This window comes from Cygnus atratus, chromosome 5 (assembly GCF_013377495.2).
Source record: "Cygnus atratus isolate AKBS03 ecotype Queensland, Australia chromosome 5, CAtr_DNAZoo_HiC_assembly, whole genome shotgun sequence".
NCBI lineage: Eukaryota > Metazoa > Chordata > Aves > Anseriformes > Anatidae > Cygnus > Cygnus atratus.
This window is the reverse complement of record NC_066366.1, coordinates 62,610,810-62,637,740: the sequence shown is the minus strand read 5'-3', so window position 1 is coordinate 62,637,740 and position 26,931 is coordinate 62,610,810. Positions and strand designations below refer to the sequence as shown.

At 46.1% G+C, this 26,931-nt stretch overlaps 1 protein-coding gene across 6 annotated transcripts in view; it reads right to left on the bottom strand.

The window, feature by feature from the left end:
• Positions 1-26,931, bottom strand: part of TXNDC16 (thioredoxin domain containing 16) — a 49,899-nt gene that overhangs the window by 12,294 nt on the left and 10,674 nt on the right. For 2 of the 6 annotated variants that reach the window (XM_035551340.2, XM_035551344.2), the window contains exons 8-18: positions 25,939-26,095; positions 24,529-24,695; positions 23,478-23,538; positions 21,949-22,084; positions 20,882-21,028; positions 20,375-20,434; positions 12,147-12,315; positions 11,355-11,491; positions 5,851-5,935; positions 1,154-1,292; positions 402-562 (exon numbers count right to left, since the gene is read on the bottom strand). In XM_035551340.2, coding sequence (XP_035407233.1) covers positions 402-562; positions 1,154-1,292; positions 5,851-5,935; positions 11,355-11,491; positions 12,147-12,315; positions 20,375-20,434; positions 20,882-21,028; positions 21,949-22,084; positions 23,478-23,538; positions 24,529-24,695; positions 25,939-26,095 — 1,419 coding nt within the window. Of the gene's footprint in view, positions 1-401; positions 563-1,153; positions 1,305-5,850; positions 5,936-11,354; positions 11,492-12,146; positions 12,316-20,374; positions 20,435-20,881; positions 21,029-21,948; positions 22,085-23,477; positions 23,539-24,528; positions 24,696-25,938; positions 26,096-26,931 lie in introns of all 6 variants that reach the window. The other 4 variants (XM_035551345.2, XM_035551341.2, XM_035551338.2 and 1 more) reach the window with 3 other exon arrangements.

Here is a 26,931-nt window from a genome sequence, read left to right as displayed (position 1 = left end):
TTTCCCTCTAATTGCTGATGGAATAATTGCTTTAAGACACTCCAGGAGGGCAAATTTACTTTTTTCTCCCACATGTAAAAAAAAAAATACAAATAACTTCAGTGCCAGGGTCAAACTACCATGCTGTATCTTTCAGAACATTTTATTCTACTGACAATTATTTCTGCAATCAATTAAGGTTTTACTAATTTAACTTTTTTGTGCAATTTTGCAGCTGCCCAGAATACATACTGAATCATTGCTAAATGATTTGGCCTCCCAACCCATGATGATTTCAGACCAAATAACCACATTACCAGATAGATAATGTTTTGAGAAATTGCGGACTCATTTTATTTTCTTGCCCCGAAATGCTAAGAGCAATTTAATGGAAAGAAACAAAGAAGTTTCTGCACACTCACAAGTTCAACCAGCAAGGTATAAACACTTGCTGGGGTATCCCTTTTGCCAGCTTCAGCATTTCCTTGCTTTCCAGCTGACCGATGTCACCATCGCTAAACAAGATGAGGAAGGGCTTCCTGAGCTGCAAGTAGTGAGGCAGATTTTGCACAGTGATTTCTGGCTGCAAGACATCAAAACAAGAAGTTGGGGTTTAGAGGGAGGAGAGAGCAAGACAAAATCGGGCTTTTTGTTCTTACATGAGCGAGGCAGGGGCTAAGCAAGCCTGTAGTGTCCACGTTGAATGCAGGAAGCTCAAAACCAAGTATGGACGATGGGTCTTGGGTGCACTTTGGAAATGTCTAACACCCAGCCCAAGTGTGAAGGAGAAGCGGTGCACTTTGAGATGAAGGGGGGTGAGCAGAGAAGCAAGGCAGGCTCAGCCCAGCTCCACACAGCTTCTGAAACTCATGTGCAAGAGGCAGGGAGCAGGCCCTGCAGGAGGCCAAGCCAAGGCCACAACAGTGGGTCTGGGACTGTGAGCACAAGCCAGCTGAGAGACTCCCAGGTCTCGCCCCATGAGACCACACTCCAAACAACAGATTCTTGTCCAGGCTGTCTGGTCCAAGTCATAAAGCACACATACAAATGTAACTCAGCACGACAGAAATAATGAGCAAACATATTTATTCTGCGCAGCTCCATGCTATAATCAGAGCTTCTGAAAATGACCGCAATGGAAAAAAAAAAAAAAACAGTTATTTTTTTTACTTACAAATGTGTCCAGCAATCTGTATCTGATCATCTGCACGATGTCCTGCGCACTCTCTTTGGACAAAGCGATGCCTTCCACACTCCGATCTCCGCTCCTGGCAAGGAGGAGGGCTGGGGGAGACACTGCGTACTTACGGGACCTGAAAAAGTGACTGCAACAAGAACTGGGCATGGGATTTAGCACACACCAAACCTGCTGCACACAGAGCTGGCATCCTCACGGTTAAAAGTGGTGATGGGGAAGTGGTGCTGGAAACCCTGCCGTGCAGACCACCTGCAGGAGGAAAGGGTCCCAAGCTGCCCCTAACTGCCTCCCTGCACGCCACATTTTCCATCGTTCCCTCTCCAAGTCCCTGCACAGTCCCAGTGTGAGCCAACAGGAAATAACAGTGAAAAATCCACCACAGTCTAAAGGATTTGCTGGCATTTACCTTTCATTTTCACACCTAAGGTGTGCAAATATCCACGCAGCACTTTACAGCATCTCCCAAGCCATAGCAAACAGAGGCCTGAGACTGCACCTGATGGACACCAGCCTACAGGAACTGGGCTCCACGTGCTGATTTTTGTCTCGGTGGACGTGCAGTGTTGCTGAAGTCCAGCACTACGTTACAGCAACACGCACAGCCTCTGAACTTGCTCTTAGCAGAGAAACCAGCCCATTCTTTGTTCCCCAATGCTCTTCTGGTAAAAGGGTTCAAGAGTATTTAAAGAAAAGCTGAGCAGGTGGAAAGAGGAAAAATAGGAGAAGTCTGGGCAATGAAAGGACACAGACCACACCAAGACGGGTGAGCAATTTTCTGGAAGTTTGAGGAACTTCAGTCCCTGGGGGTTCCAGATGTCACTGCCCAGAGGAAGGGCGAAACTGAGGAAGTAAACCGCCTTGACTGCTCTGGGGGCTGTCTGTAGTTTATTTTTCGAAGGCTGATGGTAATTTTTCAGAGACTGAGGCACTAAAATTACTGAGGAAGTGAGCCCACGTGAGAGAGGCATAGGAACATTTTGGGCTGTGGAAGTTGTCAGGTAGCATGCCTTTGATTTCCTTTTCAAAGGTAATCTGCCTTTTCTTTTTTCCATATGAAAAAGGTGCAACACAGATTCATCCTACAGCAGAACAGTAATTTTTAATAAAGGAAAGCTCATAGAAAAGTCATGTTACAACCAATTGCACTCCCCTCTGTGGTTTGCCCAGGCAAATCCAGCTTGGACACTTATTTTAGCACTTCTGAATGGGATAGAGATATGTTCAAATTTGCTTTAAAGATCTCGGTGTTTGTTGTTTTGGGTCACAATGACAAACAAAGTGAAGGTGACTGCAGACAACACATTTCCATGATGTTCAGCTCAAATGCAGGCCTTTCCCGTTCCCCATCACAGCACTTACTTGTCTGGAAATTTGCCACTGCAAATTTCTAAGGGTCACCCATGATCTGCACTGGTATCTTGATCAAGAGCAGCAGTAACGACCTTGCACTTTCCTGAGACTTTCAAATGTTGTGACTTCCTTGCTACCCCATTCTTGGATTTCTCAGAGCCTTTTCAGTTTCACTGTGGAGTATCCTCTGCTTTGTTAGTCCATTCCGGAAAATCTTTGGTTTTACGGCCATTTCAACACTTTTTTTTTTTCCCTATCAGAAACAACCCAGTTTTCTACAGATCATGGAAGCACTGCAGTTTCTTAACTCCCATCGTATTTTGACATCAACAAGAAGGCCAGATAGCTCTGGCCTTCTCACAGCCCACCAAAAGCCAGGGCTGTATCTTACACATTCTTCTCTCTTCCAAAAATAGTTGTAAATCCAGTCCTGAGCTACGCTTTCTCCTTTCTGCCTAGGCTCCAAGAGCTCCTCCAGTCAAGTAAGTTATTTCACATCCCTGCTTATGGCGGGGAATCCTTTGGTCTATTATGAAGGTCGCTAACTTTCCTGCCTGTAGTTTTTCATATTAACCTGTATTTGCTGTTGTCTGAGAATGGTAAAACGTTAGACATTCTGGAAGTTTGAACTTCTCAAGCTCCCCCAGGTCTTAAAGTGTCTCTCTGGCTCGATCACTTCTAAAGAGGAGATAAAGACTCTTGTTCCCTATGTCTAAAAGATCAAGTTGTTCAGCTGCCTTTCATAAGGAAGTTTCCTAAATACTGCCAGAAAACCAACAAATTATCCATCCAATCGATAAAGCCTACAAAGCAATCACGTCTTATCTCACTGGTAATGTGACCAATACATATCAAGTGGTTGCATTGTTGCCTATGACAGCTTTCTATTTACACAGTAGGGGTATTAGATGGGTAATATGAGCCTTACATTTAAATCAAAAACATCTGCAAACAAATACTTGGCAGGAATCTATGACATCTAAATATGTGAGAAATAAAGAATGACTTCATTCAAAGCATTTCTTCCTTAGTGTTTTTTTATGTTTTTTTTTTTTTCATTTGTTACCAACTGATCAGGTGTTTGCTGAGCAAACAGTTTTGCTGAGACCATTCTTGGTGCATTCTGCATACCTTTTTCTCTGGGAAGAGAGAAATGTGAGCAAGACTCAGCTTTCTGTGACTGGGGAGCCACAAACATTTCCTTCGTGAGAGCCTAGCAAAAAAAAAAATAGCTTTTCTTCTTTAAAGAAGGGAAGTGAGCCTGGCTCTTGCATAAGGAATTCCTGTAAGTGTTTACTTTCTACTTACAGTTGAGAAGATGACCATCTACAGTAGCTTCACCCACAAATCACAGCTAAAAACACCTTCCACAGCCAAAATCCAAACTTGGCAGAATTAATATCAATATAAACTGTATTAACTATTCCAACTAAATAGGAGCACACTCCAGGCTGTGGCTGGAGCAGGAGGACAGTGGTATATTCTTGCATGTGTCACTGCTGACAGAACACAGACTTTTTCTATCGGTGTCTTTTTGTTTTTCAAGACCATCCTGCCCTCCATCGCTTTTTTCCTCCTATCAGCTGGGCAGAGATCATTAGGGAAGAAAGAAGAAGATCTTTCAGCTCCTGGGCGCAGGTTTTTCACCCTGATGCTGCTGGCTATGACTTCAGCATCCGCCATTACCCCAGGGCTGAACAGGCCTAGCAGTGCCTCACTTTTAATACCTGACCACGGTGGGTGCTTTGAGCACGCTTTAGTTAATAGAGACGTACTGCCAACATATATACATTTTTATTTTCCATGCGCATCACAAAAATGTCCAGTATCTCATCAAACACACGATGCATGTGATGCAGCATACCTGTAAAAAACTAATGAAAATAATTCGCTGCTACATCACTGGCTGTTAAAACCCACACCTGGAAAACAGGGCAAGGACCTTTGGGGATTTTTAACGCTGCCCTGATGGCCAATTCCTGATGGAAATGTGATGTCAGGACAAGTCGAAGATCTCTTCTGGATCTACCTGCATTTATAAGCACGGAAGCATCTCTCACAATCTAATCCAAACAACTTTGCCAGTTGGTGGAGTGAGTATTAATGATACAGCTAAGTGTATTCACTGACACATGCCCATATCCTATTAGCTCCAATTTGGCTTAAAGTTAGGGCCTCAATTTATGCTCTCAATCGATCAGGAACTGAACAAGAAAGCTTCGCCTTCGCCTTTACCATACTTGCTGGAGGAAGGCTGCTGTATTTTTCCAGCACTTTTCCTCCAGGAAGAGGGTACACCTGCCCAAAGTCATGCTTGGAAATGGTGGGAATGTCTGGCTCTTGCCAAGGGGAGGGAAATGGGTGGTCACGTTTTTCAAGAAAAAAAAAAAAAGTCCACTGCAATATAAACTTTAGAAGTGACAGAGGTGGATTCTTTCCTGGCATTGGCAGTTGCAAACCTCTCGCAGCCAGATGTGAACGTCCACCGGGAAGCTGGATGAGACCAAAGGAGTTTAATGCCTTTTACAGTGCTACAGGCAGGCAGTCTGCTGGACACCAAGGCAGCTCGATGGAAAGCCAGCATTTATGTAAGGGCTTTCAAACCATGTTCCAGCACCCAGACACAATCCCCACTCCACCACTAGCCGAGGACTCCTTGGTATAAAGCCTGCCAGCAGTCACAAGTAGCACACTGACTCTCTTTTGGCTGCTAGTGGCAACTGGGGGCGACCACCAGAGCAAAACTTAAATTTACATCTCTGGCTTTGCAGCAACCCTCCTATGCTTCCCTGCCCACCCACCCCAAGTTCAGCATGCACTTTTGCAGCATCAGGAGAGGGAAGAGGGAAAGAGAAAGTGAAGGGAATGCAGAGAGGCAGAAGAATCACAAGTCTTCATTTCTTCTCAATGGAAATAGAAGGGCAGAACTCTTTTCTTCTTTTTTTGCACACTGATCCTAGCTAGAAGGTACCATTTTTGCAGCCTGTTTTTTCCCCATACGTTTGGGCCCTTTTTTATGGGGAACCCAACAAACACAGGGGGGACTGGCAGGGCTGGAGGACTGAAAATACCTATAGTGAGCTGAACAACAGGAAGGGACTGTTCATTACAACGGGGTTAATTAGGTTGCCTCTGGATGGGCTATAAATCAGTGGCAGAATCACAGCTACATGTCCCCTTGGCAGAGTCCTGACCAATCCTGCTACAGAACCAAGTCACTTGTAGCTGTTTGGGGCTGCTGATAAATGCTCAGCTTAGGCAGTAGCTTTTGCTAAATGCAGGCCAGTTTGAATTCTCACCAAAGAAAAAGGCAAACAACTTACAAAGCCAAGGCATCGTCTTCAAAATACATCCCCATTGTCACGTGCCCACTTAAGATGCTTCCTGCCTCTATGAAAGCTTCCCTGGCTGTAAAAAAAGACAAAGATACATAAATAAACAATGGAGAAGTGGCAGCTTCCTTCTGGAAACCAAATCACCGCATCTGCATATATAACACCCTCCCACAGCAAATTGTTAGTTGTGAACAAAAATATGATTAGTGGCTGATGAGAAATGGATGTGCCTCATGGCCACAGGCTACGTGAGGGAGGAGCTGGCAGCAACTGAAAGGATCAGAAGCAAAGAGTTCCTAGTATGAGAACAGTGTCTGCTCTTTAGCCACCAGCACTGAGTTTTCAGGACCTGCATGACAGAGACATTGATGGAAAGTGAAATGCCCTTAAGGACTTAAAGACCATAAGTGTTCTTAGAAACAGGAGGCCAATTACAAGGCTAAACAGAAATTGCATAAATCTCCGTGACCTTTTGGAAATGACGGATGATGACTGAACAGGAGTAGTGTTAAGTGCCCAGCAGATAAACCAACCTCTTCCAAAGTGTCTTCTGGTCTTATCCAGCTCCTCCCAACAGGAGGGTCTGCTACAGGCATCGAGGGTCAAAAGGCTAACTACCTTGAAGACACAGTGCCTTCTACTGCTTTTTGCAGCTGCAAAGAGCGTGCAGCACCTCTGCTATCACAGTTCAGAGAGCAGTGTCCTAGCACAAATCCACATGCAGAGGCTGCTGGGGTCTGCAACTCGGCTTACACAGACAGTGAGCTCAGGCAGAGGATGAAGAAGTATGGATTGGGACTCCCTTAATCCATCATAGCCGAATCTATCCACGCTGAGAGATTGAGAGCACAGCCCCAAAAGGAAGCTGGCTCCAGAGCTGTTTTACGCCTTTAAAAAACATCCTCACTTTTAGGCAACTAAAAAAGATCCTCAACTTTTAGGCAACTCCATGGAAGAGACAAACTTTGTAAGAATACACAAGCCATAGTGTGTGAGCTTGTAAAATACCAGCCTAGCAGTTATAGATCAGAGATAAAAATGCTGCTGCCCAAAGTAGCCTGAAAACACAGCACTTTTCAGCTCTCCCACTCTTTGTATACCAGGCAACTGAAGACAACGAAAAAAGGCTCTTTCGACTTAAGGAGAGTGAGAAATCACCTAGAGAAGTTTAGAGAAGTCAGGTTTGCCCAAGAGCTAAGGTTACGATTCAGATACAGCCACATTGCTTCTTGATCCAAATAAAATACCGTTCAGATCCTGTTTAGTGTTCCTCATAACATATACCATCGTATCACAACTGGCCAACCCAAGCACTTGGGACCAGTGACTCAGACCTCAATAAACTGAAGCTGGCTCAAACTGGTCACTTTTTGGTTCTTTGCCTCTGGCTTTCCTGCAACACTCAAGGCCGTATTTTCCATTGTGATCCCTTGGAACCACAGGGACTACGAGCTTTCCTTCACACTATTTTCCTTTCCAAATGGAAGCTCAGATCCTAAAAGGAGTGGCTCACTGGGAGCTCAGACATTGCAAAAAACAACGCGTGTGTCACGAAGCTTGTGAGACAGGTTGGCCAGTTCATCTCGTGATGTAGAGAAAATACCACGGGATGGGTCTGACACCGGTTTCCAGATTCAGTTTTTCTTTCGTCCCTTGTTTTTATCAGTGCTGAGACAAAAACAAGCCATATGGCCAGCCAATAAGGAATACCGTGAGCTTCAGCAAGAAATCCTTTGGAAACTTGTTGGTGGTCCAGCTTCCGAAGAGAAGGCCATGAGGAAGATTGTGAGCACACCCTGTGCTATAAGGCACTAAGGAACCCAGCCTGACATAGAAGGAGCAGGCTTAAATCCAAACTTCCTCAGGAGAGCACTTCCACAGGCATTTAACTTTAAACACTCTACTTGAGACGTAAGCATGTGCTCAAGTGCTGCCCTGGAGAGGCCCTGGCTGCAGGAATTCTCTCCTAAATCAGGACAACATTCAGCACAATCCAGGCTTGCTTATTTCATCAGGCTCATTTGCACCACGACCTTTCCTCCCCATCAAATTCCACTTCGCACTTCTCTCCTAGCACGCTTCCAAATTTTTCAGCGTTTTGGGGGCTATCTGTGACATACCCAGAGTTACACACAGCTCACAGCAACATTCTTAGTTCTGTGCAAGAAACCCCTAAATTCACACAGTTCCACTACAGATACAAAGTGCTTCCAAATAAGCTATTTAAGTAATTCCTAGAAAACCAATCCCCCTGAGAACACTGTTTTATTTCCCCGCAGAACTGGTCACTCACTGCAGCATGTGCCTCGAGCTGGAATCCCAGCTGCCTTTTATGACAGCTCCCATGAATTGCACAAGCACAGCTTCAAAGCGGGATTTTGGAACGACAAGAAAGAAAACTGCTGGACGAAGAGTCTATAGTTCCTGCAGCTTTCAGAGGCAGGATCTGATTCCCTCATTCCTGTAGCAACAGCAAAAGGCATGTCATGAAATCACGCTCTCCAGCAGTACTTACAGCATCTTTGTGTGGCTTCTTCCAGCCCAAGGCGCCACCCAGCTGGCTTGTAAATTAAAATACTGCTGAAAATTTTCACTACAATAGGAGAAAAGTTCCATGAGCATGGAAAAGTTACATACCTAAGAGTACGCATTAGTAGGTAAACAGTGTCAAGCACACGGCATGGTAAAGACAGGGGTCTCAAACCAAGCATGAGAGAACTTACTGCTAACTGCAGACTTCCAGAAAACTCCAATTGTTTTAACTGGAGAATGTTTTATTCTCCTGAAAACTATTTGACTGTAGATTACATAGTGTGTATTTTGATTTGTACTGAGTGAAAGTTTGAAGCTGCTTCAGCTAAGCTGTTTTTCTACTTTTGCTGCTGTTAATTGTGTCTGACTGCTTCTGCTGAGTGACAAAGGATGGTTTAGACAACGCAAGATCTCAAATAGTGAATCAGGATCAATCATTCACCATTTCTACTAACACGATACCCAGCAGCCAACAAAACGCTTGTGCACCAGTTACCAGAGAACAGGAAATACACAGCCACGCATAAAATCCTCCAAGGACTAACGTCACTGCCATGGCATACTCTGGATACCAAGTAAAGATTCAGATTATGCCACCAGCAGCTATTAGATACAAAGCAAGGGGGAGATTTCTAGACTAAGGAAGACCTTAAATTGCTGATTATTAGAGGCAGGTTCCATGTTGCCAGGGAAAGAAATCCTTCTGAATGTGTCTTATATCCTTTTCCTTAATGTCTACTATGGCCATGCTGGAGACAAGACAAGGGTCATGCTGGTCCTTTCTTTGTTCTGCCCACGCATAAGTGGGATCACGAGTTTCTGTTTAAGCGAGCAGTCTGCGCACAAAGCCCCAGGCATAATCAAAATGCGCAGCAGAAATCAAAAGCAGCCTACCTGTTTCCAAAGTGCTGGAGGACACACAGAGGACAATCAGCTAATGTTTATTGCTTGGTTTACACTGATGCTGGCAAGCCCTACGATGTTACCAGAGCTGCACGGAACACAGGTGTATTTTTAAACAATTGCTGCACATTTTAGGACACTGTTTTGCTTCCAAGTACGCTTCTGAGTAGCAAACAAGCTCCTCTCCTACAAGTTCCTCTAGTTTCCAGGAAAACGCTCGTTCATTGCCCTAGCAATACTGTGTACCTCTTTGTAATAAATTTTCATTATGATTTTTCTGACAAACCTCTTTTAGCTTAGACCCACTTAATGGTTTCTTAATATAGTTCTCACATTAAGTGCTGGAAAAAGAACAGGGCTTTATTTAACTGGACATCCCGTTGCTCTGTTTCAGTTAACCAGAGAGGACAATGACATGGCACGTTGCTGGTTCAGGTAAGAGCAGGAATTCTTGCCATGAGAAAATAATTGGAAATTCCAGAGAAGTCTGCAGGCTGATAAGGACAGCTATGTGGTTTCCCTGACTCCAGGCCTGGGTTTGGTGCCAGAACCACTGGCTCCGGTTTTCTGTTCCCTCAGATTATTCTGCATGACACTCAAATCTCCCTCAGGTTACACACCGCCAAAGCATCGCGTATTTCATCTCCCCTGGCATCTGTGGCTGAGTTACCCAGACTGCGGATGCCATTCCAGATTGCAGATGGAGCATGCCCTAAGGGAACAGGCAATCTTGCGGGCTCCACACAGAGCTGTCTGGAAACCTCCAAGACTCTTGTTTCCACAGACAGAGCAGGTCTAGAAGGAAATGAACTTCTTCTGTTCAGGAAACAGTCTCAGCTCGCAAGTCCCCCTGGATCCAAGCAGGTTCCCTGCAGAGAACCTGCCCCCGTACTATCTGAGATCCTGTCATCTGGGCTAATGCAGGCTCCATTACTAGAAAGAGTGGAACATGTGGGATACAGGGAAGATTCTGGAGCTCAGTTGATGAAAACTAGGAAAAAATGGTCTAAAGATTTTTTGAGATCAACAAGATTTTCTCCTATATTTAACAGACTTAGATACAGGCCCTCCAGAAGAAGCAAGGCACATTAGCTGGCTCTGTGAGCACAGCCCAGATGTTTTCTGGTTGGTTCCTGACATTTTATTTTGTTCTTACCTCTGAGGATATTAGATTCCCATGGACTTCCTCATGCAAGAAAGTAGTTTTATTTGCATTTAACATGTTTACAGGCACAATGAAGCTTCAAAATGAAAAATACTCTGAAATTTTGATTTTCACCAATATCAGAAAAAATCTCCCTTTTTTACTGCAGTAACTCCCAGAGTTAGCCGGTATTGTGTTGTTTTTTTTTTTTTTAAGATTTCAGATTGTGTGTTGGTTGGAAGGACTGGAACTTCCACATTTGCATGAGGAGCAAGATGACTGTTGATCCAATAGTGGAAAGGGATTTCTTTACAAAACAGTATGCTGTGACATGTTGTGTGTGGAGTACTGATGGATCTGGGCTTGTTCAGTCAGAGGCTGCGAGGAGATTTGATAGCAGCCTACAACTACTTTGAAGGGGGCTTATGAAGAGGACAGAGACAAACTCTTCATGGTAAGTAAGGGGCAGGAGATAGAACAGGGACAATAGGCACAAATTGTGGCTTGGTAATTGGTTCAGATTGGACATCTGCACAAAATTCTTTGTATAGATGGTCATGCAGCCCTGGGTCACCCAAGAAATTGTTTTTTTGTACTTTCTAAGCACAATGTCTCCAATACCTGTCAGGGTTATCAGATGCTACCACAGTGGGTATAATAAAAATGTCCACAGTTGCTAGCTAACCGCTGAATGTCCTTTGAGTCAGGGTTCAAACCTTAGGTCCCACATGTGGAACTACCTGAAATCTACTTGCAAAAGGTAAGAAAGGTGGTGCCAGGCAGGCTTTGATGTGAGCAAACACGGTTGGTCACTTAGAGAAAACGAAACACGGAGGAACTTCCAAGCATCTGGAATCAACCATCTCCAGTCAGGAATTAAATTGAGTGCTTAACCCATAAATACCACACTAACCTTTACTCATGGCTGTGCTAAATACTCCTAGAACTGAAGCGTGGTGATAGGACGACAGCTCAGTTGGAAGCTCTCCTCTTAAGTACCCTTCTGCTTCATCAATCGTCATCAGCTTCAGAGGGCAGGAAACTCGGCTCCTATGGAAAGGAAGAGAACCAACACGGGCTGCCTTCTTCTTCACTTTTGGGATGAAGAGACAAAAGGGCAACCTAAATCCTCGTAACAACAATGCCCCGACCCAACCTGACAACCATTACACCTCACCGTAGACAAAAATCAGTTACCTCTGGGAAGGAATGGCAATGCCTAGTCACTGAAAGGTACTGGAAGTGGTTACGGGGAAAAGAATAGCCCTAAGCCAAACTGGCTTTTCTGAGATCTTTTCTGCACATGGGACAGGCTGACACCCCTCAGCTAAACTGCAGAGATCTCTTGGTTTAGGGTAATGGGTTGGCTCTGCCTCCAATAAAACCACAGTGGGCTTTGCCACCAACATCATCACCTTAGGTCCACACCCAAAGGGTTTTCCTGGACTGAGACCCACGTTAAAAATAACAGAATGAATTCCAGAGAGGGACGGTGACAACAGATGGATATACTGTTCAAGAGTAGATGTTTCTGACAAAAAAAAAAAGCACAGAAAGTTCTTAAGCTGATTTCTAAATCAGGTCTACCACCAGATCCGACATTATTTTTCCAGAAAGGCATTCCATGACATAGGCCATAAAGTATCCAGATCATCTAGTAGATGTGCCAGTCCTACTGTGTGGGGACCCATTAACAGGCACTTACAACATGATGAAGCTGGTCAGTTCTTCAGTTCCCAACATGCCATTGTACATTAACGGTTGCTCTCCCCTCTTGTAAATCTTTATGGTAGGAAACTGGGTGACATTCTCTGTCGTGCAAACACCAGGCCAGTCCCAGCAGTTTACCCGAGAGAGCAAAACCCCCTGAACTCCTAGAATAGAAAACAAATACATTATAAATAGTATCCAAAAAAAAAAAGAGTGAAATGATTGAAAAAGGGAGCTTCTTTGGATATTATTGCATAGATTTGTTTCAATACTGCTAGAACTTCTGTTTACTTTGGTGTGCATCCTACAGGGCTGGATCCTAACACAAGGTATGCACATGGTGCAAGTCCAGGTGGGCTGCCACTGACAAGTTGCTAGAACATTCCCAGAGTCAAAAGCTGCTTTGTGTGGGCAGGATGTCAAAATCCAGTCCCAAAATAAACAACCCCTTTGAGTCTAGGCTATCTCCTTCTTGAAACCATTCATGGATATGCATTACAGCTTCGAATATAACAGTAACTATTTCTAGCCTGTGTTAAATATCCCAGCAGGTGTAAACTGATTTAAACAATAGCCCACGGAGAGAACAAACTCAGGGAAGTGGTAGGTTACACTTCTCAGAAAGAAATTCCCAGAGACATTCACACCTGGCTGCAATGAAACCCTGGGGCAAACACCCAGGAGCATATAAGGCAGTAAGGAAAGGTGCTGGAAATACTTTAGGAATGAGGCCAAGACAAAGAAACCATGCAGGCCCTTGCTTACAGGAAAGAGGGAAGAAAAAGCTTGGCATGGAGGGAGGTGATGTATCCTGCACCTGGAGGGCAACACTCCCAGGCACCAAGACATACTGGGGGCCACCCAGCTAGAAGGCAGCTCTGCAGAAAAGGACCCAGGGGTCCCAGCGAACAAGTTGAATGTGAACAGCACTATGCCCCTGCTGCTAAGACTAATGGTTTTTTGGACTGTATTAGGCAAAGTGCTGTCAGCAAGTCAAGAGAAGTGGTGCTCCCCCTCTACCCAGCAGTGTTGAGGCCACACTTGGAGTGCTGGGTCCAGTTCTGGGCCCCCCAGTACAAGAGAGACCTGGGTATGTTGGGAAGAGTCCACCAAAGGGGCATAAAAATGATGAAGGAATTGGAGCATCTCTCTTATGAGAAAAGGTTGAGAAAGCTGGGACTGTTCAGCCTGGAAAAGAGGAGGCTCGGGGGGATCTCCACAATGTCTATACATACCTGATGGGAGGGTGCAAAGAGGACAGAGCCAGGCTCCTTTCAGTGGTGCCCAGGGCCAGGGCAAGAGGCAATGGGCACAAACTGGAGCACGGAAGGTTCCCTTTGAACATCAGGAAGCACTTCTTTACCTTGTGAGTGACTGAGCAATAGAACAGGTTGCCCAAGGAAGGTTGTAGACTCTCCCTCCTTGGAGATCTTCACAAGCCACCTGAACGTGGTCCTGGGCAGCCTGCTCTGGGTGGCCCTGCTGGAGCAGGGGTTGGGTCAGATAGATCCAGGGGACCCTGCCAACCTCAACCAGTCTGTCATTCTGTCATTCTAGGCTTTTTCACTTAACATGGTGCCCAGTAATGAAAAGTGTCCGTTTTACCTAAAACCTGGTGCTAAATACACAAAGAGCAGTTAAAGGTCATATAAACAAAATAAATGTAATTCAGTCTGGCAGTCTGATGGCATTCACCCTCTTGTACCTATGCAAGTTGCTCATCTCCAAGCCATTAGCAGGTACTTTTAGGGCCTTAAGAAAGAGACCCAGGCCTCACAAGTAAGGAAGTGGGAAAGGAAGAGCTCTTGGGAATTACAGAGCAGTCGGTCCAATTTTGATTCCAGGGACAAGTAATAAAAAAGCTTTTTATGGGCCACACCGAAGTGATAAACTCAAGGGGTTCATAAACAGTGAAACAAATGAATGTTGGTTTCCTGCATACTTTCCAGGAGCCCAAGACAGTGCATGTAACTTCAGCATGCCTTTATCAGCCTTCCTTTCATCTGCAGGCTGGGTGAAAACCAGCACAGGCTGCTGCTAGTCCACTGCTAAGCATGTGCTGACCGGCTGGCAGGTGAACTGTCACTGGCTTCACTAGCCACCACCTCTTGGCTGTCAGCCTTGCCTAACCTGTCTCTTATTTAAATGCAGGCTTGACCAACGACAGCAGGGTTGTGTACAGTCCTCAGGCCATACATTGTCCATGCCCATTGCAGGAATTCAGTATCTCGGAGATCTTTATGCCTTTGGTAAATTTGTTTGAACAAGATTCAACAGTTACATGGGAAAGATGGGATGAAACATTGAGGCAAGTACACACAGATTATCACAAAGTGTTCTGTCCTTCAGAAACCAGGGTAAGGGCAGATGATGACGATTTCTCAAGAGTACAGTAGATTAAAACAGCCAAGCTTTCTTCTCTGTCCTTTCTGGGTTAGATTCTGATCACTATTTTTACTAAAAGCCTGACAGAATAAAGCACAGACATCCAATCTTCAGATGATCCCAAGCTCAGAGGGGCAGAAAGAGATCTGAAGTAATAAAAGTAATATTCTTTAATGAGAAACAGGATGCACAGATATCATCAGTGCTGTGGATAAGGGCAAAGCTCATTCTGGGACGAACTCTCAACAGCATTTGCAAGACATGGGAGGAAAATGATGTTCTTCTATTTTGTCCTGGTAAGACCTTTGCAGAGCCCATCAAGCCTTCGTGCAGGTTGGGAAAAACGTTTTTTGAAAGATGCAAGCAGGTGAAACAAAATCTGGGGAAGAGAGAAGTTTGGAAGATGTCCCCTGAGGAGAAGGTGTGTTTCTTTCAGTCAAAATCTTGCTAGAAGAAGGAAACAATAAAATCCAACAACATGCAAAATCTGTTCCAGAGGTGACAGTGAAATCACTCTCTATTGCCAGCTGGTAAAGGACAAGCAGCAGTCCATTCACAGGCAGGGAGGTTTGACCAAGTATTAAAATAAGCTTCTGAGAAACAAGCATAACTGAGTCTTAGCCAGAATAGCTATGGAAGGGTTTTAGTCACAGGCTCACAGACATTTATTTGCCAGGGATTGGCAAGGCACCCCAAAGACAAGGGTAAAGGCACAGGTGACCTTTGCATGTTTTCCCATCCCATATCCCTCTGTCCCTGAGATCCCACTGGACCATTTTACACAGCCTTTATTTTAGGTTCTGCTTTGCAGCTCTTTCACGTGAGTTCACTGCTGTTCTGCCTTGTGTCAAATGTATGTGCAGAAGAAGCAAGTAGCGGCACTAATCTAAGGGTCTGCAATTCCACTCAGACAGTCCAGAGTTGTCAAAACACTCCAAGAGAGCAAAAATGGTTTGTGTCATTCTCCAGGCTGTGTAATAACATCTCATATTGAAAGCCTGCCCCTGGATTTATTTCACACCTCTGATCCGGTATGGCTGGTTCTCATCATCTGTTACCACATAATCTTGTGTCTTGCCCAACTCTGAAACAAATGACATGGAAACAAGGCTTTGATGTCTTGTTAAAACTGAGCTGCAAGGCTGCTGTAAATATCCACAAAATGTGAGTTTAAGTATTTGGATACCACCCTGGGGGATTATGTACCAAAAGTGACCAAGATCTCCAAGGAAGCCCTGGTTGGCCTGAGGAACACTTTGTACAGGATGATCACTCTACCATCCCAAGCTGCACCATGTTACTAATTACTGAACACAAAGCAGTTTCAGGAGTTGAGTCAGCAAAAGTTGTCACTTGTGGTCACTGTTGAGCTGCTGGATGGGAAGAAAGTTGAAAGAGAAATATAAGATCCTTCTGTTCTGTGATTTTAGGTGCTACTAAAACTGGCAATAGAGAGAAACTCTGTCCTAGGGGTCTTCTAAAACCAGAACAAGACAAATCATTGAAGGCTACAGGGAACCCTGCAGGTTATGCAAAGAAAATCAAGAATCCTTTAAGCAGCTAATCCTTTGGAGGGCAGGACTGGCATTACCAACAGCTCACGTGGCGAGCTGGCCCAAAGGTTACGAGATGAAAAAGAAATGTTATGTGTGAAGTGCTGCACTTCAAGAGGAGGAATCCAGCACAGAATGGGAAATGACCACCTGGACAGCATCACTGCAGGAAAGCATATGAGGGAATCTCACAGACCATCAGCTGTTGTGTTACAAATGCAATGTGTGTGATAACAGAAAGCTGTATGGTGTTCTGGCAGACCCAGGGCGAGAGGGACCCTCTCAGGCTACCCCACAGCTTTGGGTATAGAAGCAGAGTCAGAATAACTAGGCCCTTATTGCCTTCCCATCCTCTCCACAACACAGAAAGTCTAACTGAACCCGTATGTCAAGGTACAGACAGTGTTTCCAAACTCTCCACCATACTACACTATGAGACAAGCAGGCAGCAGCCAGCCACAAGTTGCCCGAGTGTTACGATTTCTCTCTAAGTAGCTCACAGATAATACACACAATCTGGCAACTTTCCTCCAGTCCTCTTTATTGCCAGCTACTGCAGAGACTTCCACGTCCCCAAGTACCACAGGGGATCTGGTTTCTACTCACTCCTTCCCTCATTTCATATACTGATGTTTCCTCCATGTTAGACTTTTCCAGCCTGGGGGCCTAGCTCCATTATGGACTCCTAAATCCTTGCTTCAGACCCAGGTTCCATGAAGAGAGAGTGTCCAAAGGAGGGCTACAAAGATGGTGAAGGGTCTGGAGGACAAGACGTATGAGGAGCGGCTGAGGTTCCCTTGGTTTGTTCAGCCCAGAGCAGAGCAGGCCGAGGGGAGGCCTCATGGCGGCCTGCAGCTCCCTCATGAGGGGAGCGGAGGGGCAGGCGCTGAGCTCTGCTCTCTGGGGACAACGACAGGACCCGAGGGAACGGCATGGGGCTGGGACAGCGGAGGGTCAGGCTGGGGGTTAGGGAAAGGTTCTGCACCCAGAGGTGGTCGGGCACTGGGACAGGCTGCCCAGGACAGTGGGCATCGAGCTGCCAGAGTTCAAGAAGCATTTGGACACCGCTCTCAGACATAGGGTTTGCTTTTCGGGTGGTCCTGTGTGGAGCCAGGAGTTGGATGTGATGATTCTCATGGGTCCCTTCCAACTCAGGGTATTCTGTGGTTCTATGAATCCGTGCTGCATGATTCTGCGTTGTTATGCTGTTAGGTTATGTTCATACCTTTGAACTACAACTTCAGACCCCTATCTTTGAAAGTCATTGGTCAAGAAGACTCCATGAGCACAGAAGAGGGAAACAGAATTGTTTTTCAGCTCAGTTTTTCATTATATTCCTCTTCCTTCATATTGGTTTCTCCCATCTTGGACTTTTCAAAACAGTCCACTGACACACCTAAGAAATGCAATGACACTGTCTCACCTTCACAACCTGTCTTCCTGTCCTAGGGGTGCTGCTTCCATAAATTCACATCTTATATAAGAAAACAAGAGCTGCAGTTAGCCCCCACGGCAGAGAGAACCTCATGCTCTTGCTGCAAGAGCAGAAGACGTGCTCTGCTCAGCAAGACCAAGACGATTCTCTTGATCTCCTGTTAGACTGCATCTCTTAACAAAGGGAAACCACTTTGGGGGCCACTTAAACTTCATCTGGTGATGATCTGCTGCTGATCATGTGTTACTGGGTGATTCATGGGGTTATCCCAGTTTCCAGCCTCCTCCATTCTCTTGTGCTATATCTCATATGGCCTATTCTCACTGCCATTTTGCGCGGAAAGTTGGCATCAAGTGGGACCTGTACTGCATCTCCAAACGTGCTTTTAGCATGTGTGACTCATGCCTCAGACAGCAAACCTTGGCTTCTGAACACTTAGGAAGTTAGCTCCACCTCAAACGGCAGACACAGGAATACCAGCACTTTTGGGGGAGCTGACAGACTGCACCAAAGACATAATCCATGTTTTAAGTCTTGCATAGCTCAAGCTCTTCTTCCTGATCCAGACTTCTGCCCCTTGCACTGGTTTACTTTCCCAGCTACCTTGCCCAGCCCCGCTTCACTCAGTTCCTACTGCCAAGCCTTGCTCTGGATCCCCTGACAATAACTCCTACTTGGGAGTTCACAGATTCACTGATTTTCATCTGGAAACTCAGTTTAAGCCATGCCCCCTGGGCTAGAACATTCACAATTGATATGGCTCATGCTCTCAGCCTGATCTGCTATAACCTTTGGTGTCTTTAACCTCTTGACTCTAGCCCACCCTAATTACCAGGCCTGAGACACCCTCATCCTGGCCATAACAGAGAACCTGGGGACCTCCATCCTTCTAGGTCTTCCAGCTCCCCTGACAGACCTGCCTGTGATTAAGTCTTCCCCAGCAGCAGAGATCAAGATGTATCTTGCAGGAAACTCACTACATTTCTCTCCAGCTCCACAAAAGTAGCCATTCTCCATCCTCTCCAAGGCTACAGCAGGAAAAACAGACGGGAGTCATTTCATGATTCAAATTTGGCCTGGGATTCTTCAGTGGGACCTCACTGATCGCAGAGGAAAGGCCCTGACCTCAATCAGTTCATAATCTCTGTTGAGAATCTGCCTATGGCTGCGTCCATGTACTGAGATTGTTATCAAATTATTAAAGAAACACATGGTGAAAGCTTAGCCTCAGACAGTCAGCCAAGTTTTGACCAATGGCTCAGGAAGAGGCAGGGTTTCATCCACTGACTCTCCCAGCTTGCTACTTTAGCTGGTCTAACAGCTGTAGAGTCTAAAAGAAACCCCAAAGAATCAATAACCACAACCTCTCTAAAAATGATAACCCTCCCTGACCTTTCCTGTTTATTCCTAGGATGTCAGTTCAGATCAAAGGTGCCAGGAAAACTATGAATGCAGAACTGTTTTTATCCAAACCACAGCACTGTCCTCAGTGTTCCCAGGATGGTGTCTTGTAAGCAACTCCCAGTGCATCTGCTTCCCAGAAAACTGCCTGGGTCCTCTGCACACTCTATACATTTTCCCTCTACTGAGAACTCAGCTTGAATCCTGCTTGCAGTTTGCAGGACAAGGTGCTCAGTCCCAGGGGAGCACCTTCACTACAACGAGAAATAAGCCTTGATTAAGAATGAAAACACACAGATGGCACCAGCTACGTCCAGGAATGCCAGAACAGCTCCGATCTAAATCTACTGGATTTCCTCACTGTGCTGAAATGAGTTGGGGATGAAGTTAACCATGTAAGTCAGGGGGAGAAACGGGCATCTTTAGGAGAGATTCAGTCCATATAAGCCTGATAGTGCAGAAGAACCCACCTCTCTCCACTGACCATAGAGGGGTATAGTGCTGAAGCCCTGAATGAAGCTGAACTGGCGCTTAACACTGCTCAGGAAATACCACACTCCTGAAGCACCAATCCCTCCTGTCTTTATTAGCAGACTACCTGATGTGCGTTGTCTTTAAATGTTACTGATTCTTCGCTGTCATGTATTATTTATGGAATTTGTGGCTGCCTGTGAGACTTCCCATGTAATTAAGCCTGTCTACAGGCCCTGAAGGCATCATTGCTTTAAATTCTTTCTCTGACACCATCCTGCTCCCCCTCTGGATCTGGGCCTGCCCACACCTGTCTGTTATGCCTTCTACCAAAGCCTGGCCCAGTTACTGCTCTGCTCCAGATCAAGTGCCCATGTGGTGCCTTCCAAGTGCACGAGACCTGATGTGGCCCCCATACACTGATTTGGCTCTCAAGCCTCATGCTGTGCAGCGTGCAGTGCGTCTTCTTGCTCTGTACAGGACACAGTGCTGAGGGGCACCAACAGGATCCTGTTTTTGGGATGCAGGCTAGGGTGCCTGCTGTTTGTCCCTGCACCTCCAAAGCCCATGCTGCGTCACTCACTGCTTCTGATGTTCTGTCCTGTCTCCTCATGATATTGGGCATTTATCGTGCAATCACTGTGCCCATCAACAACACAATCTCAGCTGAAAGGCAGTTTGGGCAGCTGCTGTGTACAAATTTACACCAAAAGCATAAGGTGACTGTGTAAGGTTGTACTGCCAGTCCCATGACTTTGTACAGGTACAAAGGGACTGCAAAGATCCCTAATTCAGAAACAAATTCTCTTCCTAAACAACGTAATGTGGATATGCCTTCCTTAAAAGTTTGGGAACTAAAAATGAGTATATTCTCGGTGAGGGACTGAGATACCACCAATATCTTCCCAGTCTTCTGGTTCATACCACCAGGGAAGATGAAAATCAGCTGTACAAGCACTTAGACCTGTGGCACCTTACCTTTCAGGTGATCAGCCACCTCTGTGTAAGACTGTAGCACTGCCAGAGACACTGCCTCCCCTGAAACACAGAAGAGACAAAGCCCCAGGTTACATATAGGTGACCGACAATGTTACATTATGATTTTTGGCATCCTGAGGTGCTTCAGGCTCTGAAAGACTGAATGAAATAAAGAAAATTGGACTTTATTTTTCTGCAGTAGCCAGTGACTGGGTTTCCTAGGCTATCCCATGAGTCCACCACACTCATTTCCCCTCTTGTCCCGCATTCAGCCCCTGTCAAAGTAAAGTGGAAAACCACTGATGTATTTTATACTGAGATATATTCTGTCTTCACACATTATCAGTCAATGAGAGGAAGTAATTTAATCTGATTGCTACCAGTGGGTGAGGGTACATGGGACAGAATGCACCATATATTTATGATTTAAACTTGCCTATGGGATCACCACTCTACGGAAAGTGTGCAAGCTAGCAAAGGGACTGCCAGTCCGCATTTCATACTCACAGCTGGCATAAAACAGCACCACCGTCTGGGCAGCTTTCAACATGGCAGAGTGAAAGGTCTCTTCCGTCAGGGTAAGGATCTGCTCCAAGGGCAGCTCTCGCTTCTTGTCCCTGGAAACTGCTTCCACCACCTGATCATCCTGAACGTCTGCAAGGGGCCAACATCCGTGCGTGAAGAAAAGTATGCACACACAAGGCACAGGGAACTACATGCCCATCTGCAACCCCATTAGAACATTTTAATAATTCTGCTAAACAAAACCAATCTAGTATAGAAAACAAATGTTTTCAAGAAAGCATTGTAGGGGCCAGTGTTTTCTCCCTGGAGAAAGCAAGTCTGGAACAGCTCTTACAAAAACATGTCTCAAACCTTTCCAAAGGGACAGATAATTCTGAGGCATTTCTTCTGATGCTTGAAGAGGAGACAGTGTTGGATGCACTTTAAGCACCTTGCCCCCCTGAAGCTGGACATATTCAAGCAGAAGGAGCCCCTCCCTCTTGCAGCATCTCTGCAACCGTTACTATAACAGCTGCTGATTTTTTTCCATGGAGTTTGCCCTAAAAATTACAGCTGTCTGTCATGAAACTCCAGGGATCTGCAGAGAATTAAAGAGCTACTTTGTACAGCCATCGTGTGACTGTGATAACCACAGAATCACAGACTTGTTGAGGTTGGCAGGGACCTCTGGGTCCATCCTCACTGCTCAAGCAGGAACACCCAGAGAAGGGTGCCCATGACCATGTCCAAGTGGCTTTTGAAGATCTCCAAGAAGGAGACTCCACAACCTCTCTGGGCAACGTTCCCCAGTGCTCCATCACCTGCACAGTACAGAAGTGCTTCCTGATGTTCAGAGGGAACTTCCCATGTTCCAGTTTGTGCCCATTATCTCTTGCCTTGGTACTAGGCATCACTGAAAAGAGCCTGGCTCTGTCCTCTTTGCACCCTCCAAAGGGATCGTTTGCCTTCGATTTGCAAGAGCATTCTTTAATGCTTTAACATATGTCTAGGAGATGCTGACTGCATGTCCTACCTGATGACAATCAGCTTCTCAGTGTTTAGTTACACACCTTGATTGTCATTCTCTTTTTCATCCTCATCTTCCTCATCCTCATCCTCCTGGATTTGTTCGACCTTGCTCTTATCTTCCACCAGGGTTATAACTTCATCGGTGTCTTCCAAGACCAGGTATTTGATCGGCACTCCCTAAGGAAAATAGGAGCAGAACATCACCCTGGGTCTATTCAAGCTACAAACCAAACTCAAGGCTGATGGGGAGTTCTGATGGGGAGGGAATTTAAAATTCCCTCCCATCTAGCCCATTATTTTTGGGGTATGTCAACAGATTCCTAAAGCTGCCAAACAGGGGAGATCCTGGGACGTGTTTCTTTGGCGCAGTTTCATCTGCACATGAGCTTATTTCACTCCAGACTGACGTTTGGTTTTCAGAAATTAATTGTGGCTATGTGGGATTCTGTGTCTGTAGCTGGAACGGTGAAAGTGGACACCTGCTCCACCTCCCAACATCTTAACATGGATCTTCTACCGTGAGAGAAAGCCCAGAGGCCGAACAGTGAGTGTGAGAGCTGAGCTACAGATACATGGTCCACTCTGCTGCCTGCCCCTAGATAGGTCAGGCTAGGTCAGAGGAGCCCGTCACAGCCTGGGAAAATGGCACAGAAGATCTTTTATCTCATGTAGCTCAACAAAGAAGAGCGCTCCCAAGTGTAATGGACTGCCAACCAATGGAAAGAAAAAAGCAAAGTGTATTTCTCAGAAATGAGACCTTGTCAGCTTAAAACCAGTTCTGGCACTGTCTCAGCAAGAGGCACTTCAGAGAAAATGCATTTTATAATGAACTGAGAGAAATGACAAACTGCTGGCACCTCCCATTGGCTCTAAGAGAAGAAACACAACGTGCACATCTCTCACCAGGCCAGGGGAAGCCCTCGGGGGACACTCAGATTCAGGTCTGATCCTGTTTCTTTCCAATCTCAAATGTGACAGTTCAAGCAATTTGGGGCAATGTGTGTTCCCTGGCATTTGTTGCCTCACAAGCTCGGTCAGGCCCCTCCAGAGTTTAGCTCAACTTGATCAGCCTCATTTATCTCAGGCTCTGCCCTTCTCCCAGATCACTGCCAGAGGCATTTGGTTACATCAGTTGGGCACAGACCTTTGCTTGTTTGCTTTCTGGCTCTTAGTTTCATGCTCATTTCCCCTTCCATCTTTTGAACTCCTTTCCTACTGGGCCAAGGGCCTTTAGAAGTCCAAATCTTCTGGGAATTTACACTTGGACTCCTACCTTGGGTAGTTCACAACCTTGCATTGCTTTATTGTGCAATGGAGATATCACCCTATGATTAGAGCCCCAAATAAACACTTCCTTTTATCTCCTGTAGGCAGGCACAATTGCTCTGCACTACCAAGCTCAGGCAGTTCCAAATACGTGCACAGAGCTATGGAAAGACTATGTTCCCTTGAGCTTTTGGGAAGGTTGTCAAATCACAACAGAGGCAAGCAACACCCTAACACCCTCTCAGGAGAACCACATCCAGATAGTGAAATAAGAGTTGTACAATAAAGAAATCCAACATCGAACCTCATCTGGTGTCTTGAGAGCGACGTTTGACCGGAGCAGAACATTCAAATCCACGAGGTCCCTTCCAAAATACAAAGTGAATGTTAGATGGTGTGATGATGTGCGAAGTCACCTGCTCTGTTCAGCCTGCCTGGCTGGCAATCACCCCTCTCTGAGCAGCACCACGTCCTCACAGAGCCATGCTTCGGGGCCCCGCAGTACCTGTGGGAGTCCAGCCCACATGAATTAAATCAGCGGTGAAGAGCTGTCAGTCCCAAGTGACCTGGTGGGACTGACACAATCTGTGCTTATTTCACAAGGCCTTTGAATTCCCTTTCTATGATTCACGTCTGCGCTCACACACTGGTAGCCACATCCCAGTGCAGCTGCTCTGACGGTGGATTTTGGCTCACAGTAAATGCAGCCAAGAAGTGCCTCTGTGCAAGGAGAGACCACGATGGCAGAAAGCCGGAAGAAAGCAGCCCACACCCATCCTTCCTCCATCTCCTTCCACTTGCGCTGCTGCCAGCAGCACGGGCACAGAGCAGACATGCCACATCAAGGTCCCAACCCACAGCTGCTGTATCACCCGCTGACACACAAACTGTAGGAGGGGGCAGCCACTCAGGAATGTGAGATCCTGACTTGTCACGGGCTGCCCACTCTCCCAGCTCCAGATCAAACATCACCTGCACAGATGGGCAAATAAGCCCTCAACAGATCTGTGGTCTGTGGTCTTCCGATCTTTGTGATCTTGGTCTGTGCTTTCCAAGTTTTCTTTCTGAAATTTCTGTCAGTCTGTCTATTCTTCTACTTCTAAATCAGCAAGAGACTCAAATATTTCTACACTTCCAGCTAGAGTCTGAAAGCAAACTTAACTGATACTGGAGTATCGTGTCCTCAAACCTCAAATCCTCTCACCATATATAACTTAGTCTTACTGCTTCTCACACAAATCCGAGTAAGCCCACTGACTGTGATCCCATTGTCCTTGCTGTGGGGTAACCGAGCTCGGAAATACCACAAAAAAAAAAAAACAAGGAGAATTCCCCAAACACAGGGAAGCAAATACCTGGACAAAAGGGCGACTCCTGCTTTCCCCAAGAGCTGCCAGGCCAAAAACTCTGCTGTTCTCCTGTCTGCCTCGTAGGTCTCTTTCTGGCTGAGGATGAACACAAGTGGCAGCCCAAGCTGTAAGTGAACAGTGGAAACCTTCTCTGGGTCCTCAGCAACCTCTGTCTGGAAAAGATACATGGTTATACTGCAGCACATCTCCACGTATTTGACATATTTCAGCTCTTTTCCACCCAGCTGCCTATTTCAATGGAACTTCATTGAATTTATTTTTGAAATTGCTCAACAGGTTCAAAAGTAATTGGAAAGGGAGGCACAGAAGCCTCATTTTCTGAGGAAAACAGCTGGAAAACCAACCACCAGATCACCATCACTTTAAAAAATTGCTGGAAAGTGAGATTAAAAGCTTGGAACAACTTCCTCATTGAAATTTGGAGCCTAGGAGAGGGTTCATAGCCTGCAGTTTCTAAGGCCAATAGGTAACCTGGCAGGCTGATCTCCCGCACAGCCCAAGCCATCGTGTTCTCCCCAGCCACTGAAATAAGGACACCTTCCAGAAAAAGCCTCCACCCTGATTCTAAAACATCCACTGAAGCAGAACCCCTACAACCCTGGTTAAACTGTTCCGACCTTTCATGGCCATCCCTGTTGAAAATCTGGGCTTTAATATTCATGTTCTTTGTGACCTGGCAACTCCTGATGTCAAATTTCCATTAATTTCTATTTATCTGACAGCTGTGCCCTGGGGCAATTTGGAAACCTTGACTGCCACACACAAGAGCTGGCATCCTTTCCCTTTGTGTCTCTGACATGTTGTTTCATGACAGCACAGAGCTGCTTAACAAAGTGCTTCCCTCCATGGGCCTACTCCAGGAGGCTGGCTGACGTAGGGACTTCCCAGCTCCTCTACCCATCATTTCTGCTGGGCAGAGCTGTCACCAGTGGGAACTGGAGGCCTCCTCTGCCCAGTGGGAAAAGGCAGAAGGAGCCTCCTGTCTCCTGTGCCCCACCAGGGTGTGAATCTTGTCTCCCTGAGGTGCTGAGTGTCCTGTAGAGAGCCCAGAAGTCCCAGCAAAGTCAAAGAGGAACCTCTACCCCATTTTGAATGAAGTACATTCCCACTCATTGTGTTTATGTACAACCACAGGACCATACATTGGCCCTGGGGCCCCCTGAAAAGGAGGTCCATGCAAGCTCAGCAGTCTAATGGAGTGTTACTCACAGTCTCAGACCTGTTCTTTCCTTGAACCCAACCTGGGAGTTTTGCCACTAACTTCACAGGGAAGGGGCAGATTCTCATTCTCTGCCTTGTCCTCTGTTCACACCTCCCTCATCCCCACATCTGCCCCAGCTGCCCTCACACTGCGCAGCCCGAGCGCGGTGCATCGTTCCTCTTTCCCCATCATACCACAAGAGGAGCCCCCATGAGCTTGAGGTGTCTGTGGATGTTTAGCACGGTCAGATCCTGCTCCAGGGGTGTCTTCCTGCAGGGCTGCGCCACGTCCGTGGCCTGCTGGCAGTGGCAGAACAACAGCCGGGCAGATGATGCATCAGGCTCATCGCTGCTGGGAGAGAGAAAACAAAACTCACACTGAGCTAGAGATCCATCAAAGGGTTTAAAAATACCCTGACAGACGGCCGGTTTTTGCTGCCATGCTTTACAGGGCAGATGATCTCCCAATTCAGGGTGTGACTGGCGCATGGGACTTTGAGAGCTCTACTAGTAACAGGTACAGTTGTGGCCAGGCACCTTTCACAATTATGCTCCCTGTCTAACAACGACCCTGGCTCACCAGGTATAAATGACCTCAACCACAGAACAGTTGGCTTAGCTCAAGAAGGACACAAACACACTTTTCTCATTGGGACCAGCCTTGCCAGTTCAGTGGGGACCCTGGCATGAGGAGGACAGCCAAAATATAGATTTACTCATGTCTTTTACCTCACCGATGACATCTTACGTACTATGTAAGGAATATTTCACCTTCTGAACAGCATTGGTTTTATCTATGACAAAGGAAGAAGTGACATCAAGTTCCCTGGATGGTTCCTTGGCTAGTAGTGGTTTCTGGTTCTGATACCATCACTGGTGTTAGGCTGCGGGTCAACTTTGGGAGGTCACATTCTTTTTCCCGTGCATCCATTACATCATCTCCAACATAGGGATCACCTTTTTTTGTAAAGGGCTTTATGATTTCTCTGAGAAAAATCATAAAGAGAGGGTGTTGTATTAAGACCCCAAAGCCTGACTGCTGGTGCCCTCTCAGCTTTACGCAGGATGAAGCCATCTCCTGTCCAAATGACAATCGTGCCATCTAGTGGCAGACACAAAACGCGATCCCTGGTCACGATCTGCAAAAACAGGATGTGGAAGCAAGCATATTGCTGTATAAATGCCCTG